The 10,333-nt window shown below is 36.0% G+C and overlaps 1 protein-coding gene across 5 annotated transcripts in view; it reads right to left on the bottom strand.

The window, feature by feature from the left end:
• Window positions 1-4,396: 4,396 nt before the first annotated feature.
• CEP70 (centrosomal protein 70) overlaps window positions 4,397-10,333 on the bottom strand; it is a 70,156-nt gene continuing 64,219 nt past the window's right edge. For 4 of the 5 annotated variants that reach the window (XM_042955791.1, XM_042955790.1, XM_042955792.1 and 1 more), the window contains 4 exons: window positions 10,150-10,318; window positions 9,862-9,976; window positions 8,023-8,102; window positions 4,397-5,111 (listed from right to left, as the gene is read on the bottom strand). In XM_042955791.1, coding sequence (XP_042811725.1) covers window positions 5,050-5,111; window positions 8,023-8,102; window positions 9,862-9,976; window positions 10,150-10,318 — 426 coding nt within the window. In that variant the 3' untranslated portion in view covers window positions 4,397-5,049. Of the gene's footprint in view, window positions 5,112-8,022; window positions 8,103-9,861; window positions 9,977-10,087; window positions 10,319-10,333 lie in introns of those variants that run through there. The other variant, XM_042955794.1, reaches the window with a different exon arrangement.

Here is a 10,333-nt window from a genome sequence, read left to right as displayed (position 1 = left end):
CAGAAAAAGCATTTGACAAAATACAGCATCCTTTTTTAATAAAAACCCTCAAGAAAATCTGGATAGAGGGAACATACCTTAAAATCATAAAAGCCATATATTAAAAGCCCACAGCTAATATCATCCTCAATGAGGAAAAACTAAGAGCTTTCCCCCTGTGATGAGGAATGCAACAGGGATGTCCACTCTCACCGCTTTTTAACATAGTGTTGGAAGTTCTAGCATCAGCAATCAGACAGAAAAATGAAATAAAAGGTATCCAAATTGGCAAAGATGAAGTCAAACTTTCACTTTCACAGATGACATGATACTCTACATGGAAAATCTGAATGACTCCACCAAAAACTTGCTAGAACTGATACATGAATTCAGCAGTCACATACATAAAATCAAAGTCAAATACATAAAATCAGTGTACAGAAAAATCAAATTCAAATACATAAAATCAATGTACATTGATATAAAATCATGTACAGAAATCAGTTGCCTTTCTTATACACCAACAATGAAGCAAAAGAAAAAGAAATCAAGAAATCGATCCCATTTACAATTGCACAAAGAACCATAAAATACCTAGGAATAAACCTAACCAAAGATGTCAAAGATCTGTATGCCGAAAAGTATAGAAAATTTATGAAGGAAACTGAAGTAGACACAAAGAAATGGAAAAACATTCTGTGCTCATGGGTTGGAAGAATAAGCATTGTTAAAATGTCAATACTACCCAAAGCAATCTACACATTCAATGCAATCCCAATCAAAATTGCACCAGCATTCTTCTCGAAGCTAGAACAAGCAATCCTAAAATTTGTGGAACCACAAAATACCCTGAATAGCCAAAGTAATGTTGAAAAAGAAAACCAAAGCAGGAGGCATCACAACTCAGGACTTTAGCTTCTACTACAAAGCTGTAATCATCAAGACAGTATGGTACTGGCACAAAAACAGACACATAGATCAATGGAATTGAACAGAAAACCCAGAATTGGACTCACAAATGTATGGCCAACTAATCTTTAACAAAGCAAGAAAGAGTATCCAATGGAAAAAAGACAGTCTCTTTAGCAAATGGTGCTGGGAGAACTGGACAGCAACATGCACAAGAATGAACCTAGACCACTTTCTTACACCATACACAAAAATAAACTCAAAATGGATGAAAGACCTGAATGTGAGACAGGAAACCATCAAAACCCTAGAGGAGAAAACAGGTAATAACCTCTTTGACCTCAGCCACAGCAATTTCTTGCTCAACATGTCTCCAAAAGCAAGGGAATTAAAAGCAAAAATGAATCAATATTGGGACCTCATGAAGATAAAAAGCTTCTGCACTGCAAAGGAAACAATCAACAAAACTAAAAGGCAACCCACGCAATGGGAAAAGATATTTGCAAATGACATATCGGACAAAGGGTTAGTATCAAAAATCTATAAACAACTTACTAAACTCAACACTCGAAAAACAAATAATCCAGTGAAGAAATGGGCAGAAGACATGAATAGACACTTTCCAAAGACATCCAGATGGCCAACAGACACATGAAATGATGCTCAATGTCATTCATCATTAGGGCAATACAAATCAAAACCACACTGAGATACCACCTCACACTGGTCAGAGTAGCTAAAATTAACAACTCAGGAAACAATAGATGCTGGTGAGGATGTGGAGAAACGGGAACCCTCTTGCACTGTGTGGGGAATGCAAACTGGTACAGTTGCTCTGGAAAACAATGTGGAGTTTCCTCAAAAAATTAAAAATTAAACTACCCTACAACCCTGCAATAGCACGCCTAGGGATTTATCCAAAGGACACAGGAATGATGATTCATAGGGACAGATGTACCCCAATGTTTATAGCAGCACTTTCAACAATAGCCAAATTATGGAAAGAGCCAAAATGTCCATCAACTAATGAATGGATAAAGAAGATGTGGTTTATATATACAATGGAATACTACTTGGCAACGACAAAGAATGAAATCCTGCCATTCGCAGCAATGTGGATGGAACTGGAGGGTATCATGTTAAGTGACATAAGTCAGAGAAAGACAGGTATCATGTTTTCACTCATATGTGGATCTTGAGAAACTAAATAGAAGACCATGGGGGAAGGGAAGGGAAAAAATATATAGTTACAGAGAGGGAGGGAGGCAAACCATAAGAGACTCCTAAATACAGAGAACAAACTGAGGGTTGATGGGGGGCCAGGGGAGAGGGGAAAATGGGTGACGGCCATTGAGGAGGGCACTTGTTGGGATGAGCACTAGGTGTTGTGTGTAAGCGATGAATCACGGGAATCTACCCCCAAAACCAAGAGCATCCTGTACACACTGTATGTTAGCCAATTTGACAATAAATTATATTAAATTAATTACTGAACTTAATTAATAAAATTAAATACAGAGAACAAACAGAGGGTTGATGGGGGCAGGGGAGAGGGGAAAATGGGTGATGGGCATTGAGGAGGGCACCTGTTGGGATGAGCACTGGATGTTGTATGTAAGCTATGAATCATGGGAATCTACCCCCAAAACCAAGAGCACACTGTATACACCCTATGTTAGCCAACTTGACAATAAATTATATATATTAAAAAAAGTATAATAGCCATATATATCAAATAGAGATCAGGCTTTTTTTTAAAACAACTTGTGGAATATGTATAAATTTCATCACATAAAAAGTGACAAAGAAACAACAATTTCCAAAGACCTGATACCAAAAAACAAAACATGTTCTGACTACAATGCAGTAAAATTAGAAAAAAATAATTTAAAAAAAATAATAAAAAGACAACCTAAGAACCCTACACATTTTCAGACTTAATACTTCTAAACTTCCACTTTTAACCAGGATGGAGTAACAGAAACCAAATTTACCCTTCCACCTGTACCAACCAGAACCAAAACAAAACAAAGAACAGACAAAATACATGAAACAACAATTTTCAAGACACTGGATACCAGGTATGTCCACATAACAGTCTGAACATGAATGTTTATAGCAGTTTTATTTGTAGCAGTCAAAAACTGGAAAATAACTAAAATCTCCATCACTAGGTGAATGGATAAACAAATTGTGGTATATTCATACAATGGAATACTACACAGCAATAGAAAGGAATGAACTGTTAATAAATGCACCATGCAAAAATCTTAAAATAATTATGGTGAAAGAGGCCAGACAAAAAAAGAGAACAACTTTTTAAAATCAATTTTATGATTCCATTTACATGAAATCCCATAAAATGCAAACGAGTCTATAATGACAGAGAACAGATCAGTTGTTGCTTAGGGGTGGCAAGGGGCTGGGTAAATTACCAAGAGCAAAGAGAGAAGCTTTGGAGAGAGATTGGTATGTTTATTATTTTGATTGTGGTGATGGTTTCACAGGTATAGGTGTATCAAAACTTATCAAATTGTATACTTTAAATATGTTCAACCTACTAATCAATTATTCCATAATTAAAAAGTTAAAAAGGGGCCAAACACTAATTTCAGTACTTTACTTATATTTTAAATAATTAAAACTGGATAAAAGTAGATCCAACAGAGGGGGCCTAAAGTTCTTACTAGTGGCACTGTCCCATTCAGTGATCCTCCAAAAAACTCTTGAGGCCTCTGAGGAAACGTTTGAAACCTGTTTTAAACTAAGAGTTAACCAGAGATTCTTAAACTAGCTAACAAAATTTAAATTCACATACTTTTTAAATTATATTTTTTCATTTCAAATAACGTTAGATTTTCTAGCTGCCTCACAGCAATTTCTTAGAGTAATCTAATCAGCTCAGAGTATTTACATAATTAAATATTCAATTACTTTTTCTACCCAACTCTCAAAAGACACAGGTCCTTTCACAGACTGTGGGCTCGTGTTTGGAAATGTAACTGCAGGGGTGCCTGGGTGGCTCAGTTGGTTGAGCATCTGACTTCAGCTCAGGTCACGATCTCACTGTGAGTTTGAGCCCCGCATCGGGCTCTGTGCTGACAGCTCAGAGCCTGGAGCCTGCTTCAGATTCTGTGTGTGCGTCTCTCTTTCTGCCCCTCCCCAACTCACACTCTGTCCCTCTCTCTCCTTCAAAAATAAACATTAAAAAAAAATTTTAGAAATGTAACTGCAGCCTAACAAAACAAAGAATTTTAAATCTAGAAAGAACCTAGGCCTGCTACTTATAACAGAGTGGCAAGGGATTGGTGGCGGGGGGGGGGGGGGGGGGAGTAACACTGGTCCCTTAAGAAACTCAGACTGAATATTGAGAACAGAGAATAAGTAGAAGCAGCAATAAAAGCATTCTTATGTAAAATAAAATGCAGCAAGGATCAGCCTTGTAAGAGAATATGACTCATTCTATGTGAGTAATGCAAATAAGTCACTGAGGACACTTACATTTGGAAATTCTTCACAAGAACTTTATTTAAGATTTCATGTCCTTATAAAAAGTACATTACATCAAGATTGCAAAAAAGACACTTTTTTCAATGAGAGACTATTATCTACTCCTATTACCTCATAATTCATTTCCTAACCTAACCCAAAGATAAAACATTTTTTCCTTCTTCCTTTTCTTCCTCCAGCTTTGAAAGGTCAAGTGCCATGAAGGATATCTCAGTAGAATGTGCAATTTCCTTGCCAGGAAAGCAGTAGGTTCCTATTGGCTGAATTCAAGACAGCCATTGGCAATCCTTATTCCCAGAATAAAAAAGGTCACTAAACCCTCAATTTAAATGCAATCTTTCTATTGTTTGCAACCTGTCTCCCTGAGTTTTTCTTTTACTTACACACTACATTTTAAAACAATCTTATAAAGCACTCAAGAATTGCTTAAGATTAAAGGATTTAAAGTTAACTTACCACTTTAGCTTAGCAACTATTTTCTCTATAAGAATCTCAAAGTTAATAAAAATATAGATGGGAAGACCCAATATTAAGAAGGGGATGAATTCTGAGAGTAAATACATTTTTAACCCTTGTCTTAAAGCACGATCCTACAAAATACTCAGAATGTTAAGAATGCAATTTACACAGTAAAAATAATTTGATTTGTTTTCAGTATGAAAGTATTTTTAATTTCTTTACTGCAGGTACAATGGCATCCAAGTCATCAATTTCTGTAACAGAAAAACAAGAATAAGAATAGCTTTATCTAGTGATAGGCTCAGATGAAATGACAATCTCTCTGGAAAGGAAAACCTCAAATGCAAAGGCAACACTAGCACTTTGATGCACATGAAATTTTTACCCAATAGTGGTGATAAGAGTATCACTGATTGAAACAAAGATGCTTTACAGGGCATCTGTTTGTAAAAGCTACCATATACCTACAAGTATCCTCTGACTCTGGTATTAATCTCATTAGCAGTGTCCTCTTATTAAGAGATCATACTGGCCACATTTGCGATATGTCATTGCCTCTTTAAATCTATATAATTACATGGGTGAGCCTACATGGTGAAATCCTGCGTAGAAGCTGTCTCTCTTCTGGGTACCCATCTGAGGACTTAATGATTTCTTCTCATGGAACATAGTCCTCTCCTTAATTCTACTGGACAAATTTCTCATTAGTAAGATCATTCTGAGGTCTACCTTTTAGATGAAACAACATATCTACCTAATAAAAAGTGTGAGGCTTCTCAAAGTACAAATCTCAGATGCAATGTACTGCAGAGCTTAGCCTGGTCCACCTTACCAGATAAACTAGCTCAGGTTCTTCTCTGCCAGATTCTTTGTGAATTTGGTTTCTCTTTCTAAGACTGTCTGCTTCCAACCAGCCTGTTAGAATTCAGTCTGAAAGCTCTTGGTCACTGGAGAAGCAAGGTCCTTTTCTCTCATTATCTAGACTCCAGCCCCAAAAGCCCCAGTGGGAGGTTCTCTAGATTCTGACCACTTTTTTCTACATTATTCTGCTAGGCCACTGTTTATAAATTCATTTTCTTTTATGTAAAAATGCTTCCTTAGATTCCACCTCTCTTCTTCCATGTTTAGCTGAATTTTGGTTGTTTTTCCTTTAGCCTAAATTTATAGCCTATGCTACTTAAGCTCCTGACTTCACTCAGAATACTTGTCTAGATACACTTACAAAGCATCAGGATATAAGAAAAAATATATATGCAGATCTACAACAGATTATTTGATTCATACTTCATATCACGATAAGATACAAGATCAAGTTATTTCCCGAACCCCATTCTGAAATCACACTTGTTTTTTCACTACATGAGAAATCTGCCTTATAAATAAATCCCACAAAGAAGGATCTTGGCTGGTATGAGAATATTCTCAGCTAATCATACCACTTATGTAAGAAAACAAAGTCCTTCTCCATATCTGGTATTCAGTACAACATTCCATAGTTCTAAATGCTTAAAATGACATCTAGTAATGATAAAAATAGTTATGTTTGCCAAACAATTTTAACCTTCCCAATGTTAAGTGTCATATGTAACTCCAGAGTTTCAACTGTGACAAAAATACAGAGTTCATCTGCAGAGAGATATGGCTTATTGAAGTAAATGATGCCACATGAACCATGCTGAGTATCGTATCTAAGAGGAAGTTTCTATAGAAGGATTCTGAAATAAGTGTTACCTGTACACCAACTGAAATGTTTATTAATGATGAGAACCTCACTGTTTAACTGCTACCACAAAGCAAGAAAAATATTATTCTATGAAACAAAGCTGTTTGGAATACGAGGCAACACATTTCTATGCCTAAAACACATTCAGTCACTGTCTCCCTTGCTTCCACAGTCTACATAAAATAGGCCACAAAACTTTTACGTTTACTAGGCTAGATATTCCAGTCAGATGTTTCTTTCATTTATTCATCTTCTTACCAAATTTTAATTTACTCATTCCCTTATCTTCTACTAAACCTCATTTTCTCTTCTAATTTAAGAAATTTATTAAATGTCGGCTCTATGCCCAATGTGGGGCTTGAACTCACAACCATAAGATCAAGAGTCACAGCCTCTACCACCTGAGCCAGCCAGGTGCCCCCTCCTCTTCTAATTCAATTTCCTATGGTCAAGGAGGCATTCTTTAAAAAAAAAAAAAAAAATCTTTCAAATGAGCTATATAAAAAAAAATTAATCACTGAATAAATCACTTTAAACTTTAAAAATGTTCTTAATAGTAAGATAAATTACTTTTATAACCATATATAATCACACTTAAGAGACTTAGAGGCACCTGGGTGGCTCAGTCAGTTAAGCATCTGACTTTGGTTCAGGTCATGATCTCTCAGTTCATGAGTTCGAGCCCTTTGTCAGGCTCTGTGCTGACAGCTCAGAGCCTGAAGTCTGCTTCAGATCCTGTGTCTCCTTCTCTCTCTGCCCTACCATTACTTGCACTCTCTCTCTCTCAAAAATGAATAAACATGAAAAAAAAATTTTATAAGATAAGAGACTTGGGTCTTTGTTTTGCCTAAAATTCCTAAATAAGTTACATTTTTTCCCTTCAAGAGATAAAACTAACAAAACTCTCAATATGAACAAAAATGCAAATATATATCTTCCCTACTATATATAGGTTTATAAATGTGTCTTTCTTTATACAGATGTTTACTTTACATTACTTATCACCTGAGAAGGAAATTTGTGTATTTAAAAAACACAGTAAGTTCTATCTTAAAAAAAAAAAAGAAGGAAGAAAAAAAAACAACACAAAACATCTTCCAAGATCATAAATTCTACCACGATTTCTTCTCATTAAGCCATGACAGAGTTAGGGTTAAACTGGGCCCAGCCAGAGTAATGCCATTTCTCCTTTTAAGATTTCAAAACAAAGGCAATCCCCAGCTCCTTAAAGGATATGTACCTTCTCTGTTCTGTAGACCAACCCTAACCAACTCTAACTGCAAGTTAGGAGTGTGTTTCCAGAACTGTTAGTGCTTTTTAGACACTTTCTAACAAAACACTTCTAGGTACAAGCACTAATACAGTGACTAAGGAACACTCTTCCCTCCAACCCAATGATATCTTAAGACTCAAAATTTAACCACCAACAACAAAGATCTTACCTAAGATTTCAAGTAGATCATTAGTAAATGCCTGAAATGCTGGGAAAAATTCCTCATGTTCTTCCAATTTGTTGATAATGCTTTTAAAAAAAATGCACAGTTTACACTGAATTTCCAACTTAAGGTTTGCATTTGATTGAAAATAAAACATTTTCACAATGTTAGGAAATTTCCTGCTAACTTAAATATAAATGTAATAATAATTTACTGCAATCCTTGATTTTTGAGCTCTGTGTTGATCTTTTACTACTTTTGTAGAGAAGTATCTATTATCAGTGTAAACACGTGTTCCAAAGTTAAATTTATGTAACACTCCTGATGTGGAAAACTTTCCATTTAGCTCAAGGATTTTTAAGAGACCTTGCTTTTTAACGTTTTCTAAAAATTGGTTTTTATATCCAGTATTCTATTAAACATTAAGAATAAGTATCAGTAGACAGTATAAATATGGGAAGGGAAAAAAGACCAATAATGAGAGCTATGCTCCTTTTAAAAGCAGCAAGTATCAGGGACGCCTGAGTGGCTCAGTTATTAAGCATCTGACTTCAGCTCAAGTCATGATTTCATGGTTCCTGAGTTTGAGTCCCATATCAGGTGAGCTGGAGCCCTGCTTCTCTCTCCACACCCCCTCACTCACTTGTGCCCTCTCTCTCAAAAAATAAAAACAAACAAAAAAAACCACTTGTTTTGAGGTACCTGGGTGGTTCAGTCAGTTGAGCAGCGGCCAACTCTTGATTTCAGCTCAGGTCTTGATCTCACATTCCTGAGTTTAATCCCAGCATTGGGCTTTGCGCTCACAGCATGGAACCTGCTTCTGATCCTCTGTCTCCCTCTTTCTGCCCCTACCCCACTCATGCTCTCCTCCCATCTCTCTCTCCCTCTCTCTCGAAAACATTTTTTTTACTGTTTATTTTTGAGAGAGAGAGAGAGAGAGAGAGAGAGAAAGACAGAGAGAGAGAGAGAGAGAGAGAGAGAGAGACAGAGTGAGAGCCAGGGAGGGGCAGAGAAAGAGACAGAATGGGAAGCAGGCTCCAGGCTCTGAGCTGTCAGCACAGAGCCTGATGCAGTGCTCAAACCCACAAGTCTTAAGACCATGACCTGAGCCAAAGTCAGGTGCTTAACCGACTGAGCCACGCAGGTGCCCCTCTCTCGCTCTTAAAAATAAATAAAAGTAAAAAAAAAAATTAAAAAAAAAAAGCATCAAGTATCAGAAAACTCAAGTGTCAGATTAGGTAAGGATTTTTCTTGGAAAACTTACATAATATATGGAATAGGTGGTTTATGTATGTGTTCCTCTTCCCATATGTTACAGTACCAAATTGGGGGGAGGGGGTGGGAAGAGTTGCTTGAAGTATAGCTATAATGTTTCAATATTTAAAAAAAAAAATCAGATCTTATTTTAGAGATGACTAGCTTTAAAAAAAATCCTTAACATTTATCTTTTAATCAAATAATACACTGTTAGTGATTATTAAGTGGTCTATGGTGGTATATTAAAAATAGGACTGGTTTATATATTCTGAACACTTACATGATGTTGCTAATAAGGTCTGAATTTCTCCATATATAATTTCCCCTGGGAACAGGCTTAGAGCAGTAATGCTGGAGTCCTGACCCACCCTATATAAACTTAGAGGCCCTACAATCTATTTTTACCTTGAAAATGGTTGGCATTCTCTCCATCTATCTATAAGGTGTGAGATATTTTAGACTGTCAAATTATTTAAAAGATGCTATCCCAAACAGGAAAGGTAAATAACTTATAAAGTTTTGAAAGTCTTCAATTTCATCACTCCAAGCATTTTGGATAATATTTTGCAAACTTTTTAAAATAAATACCTTTGGAGATCTTCAGGTCCTAATACCTGCATAACCTGCTCATTCATATTCTCATTAATCAGCCTACACAATTTTCCAACTGTGCTCACCAACACACACAATGAAGTTGAACTATCTGTAAGAAAAAAATAAAAGGGTATTTTAAAACTGAATTTTCAAAATCATTAAATCAAATACTTTATGCTTCCATTACCCTCAATTTTTTACTTAAAAAATTTTAACCTACTTTTACTTGATTTATCAGGAATAATTCGTAAATGGGGGCCAGACAGGGCAAAGAGTCATCACCTAATTCTAAGAGTTCTTGGAGGTTTCTCACAGCATTGTTCATTTCTCCAAGCCTAGTATAAACTTCATTCATTCGAGGATAGACTCCATTTAAAGAAGGCACATCAAATAATTTTTGGAAGTGAGAAACAATAGCTTGCAAAGTTTTTAAGTTTGGTATATTGCTGTCCTGTCCAAAAGAGAA

Source organism: Panthera leo, chromosome C2, assembly GCF_018350215.1.
Source record: "Panthera leo isolate Ple1 chromosome C2, P.leo_Ple1_pat1.1, whole genome shotgun sequence".
NCBI lineage: Eukaryota > Metazoa > Chordata > Mammalia > Carnivora > Felidae > Panthera > Panthera leo.
This window is presented reverse-complemented; position numbering and strand designations above follow the sequence as displayed.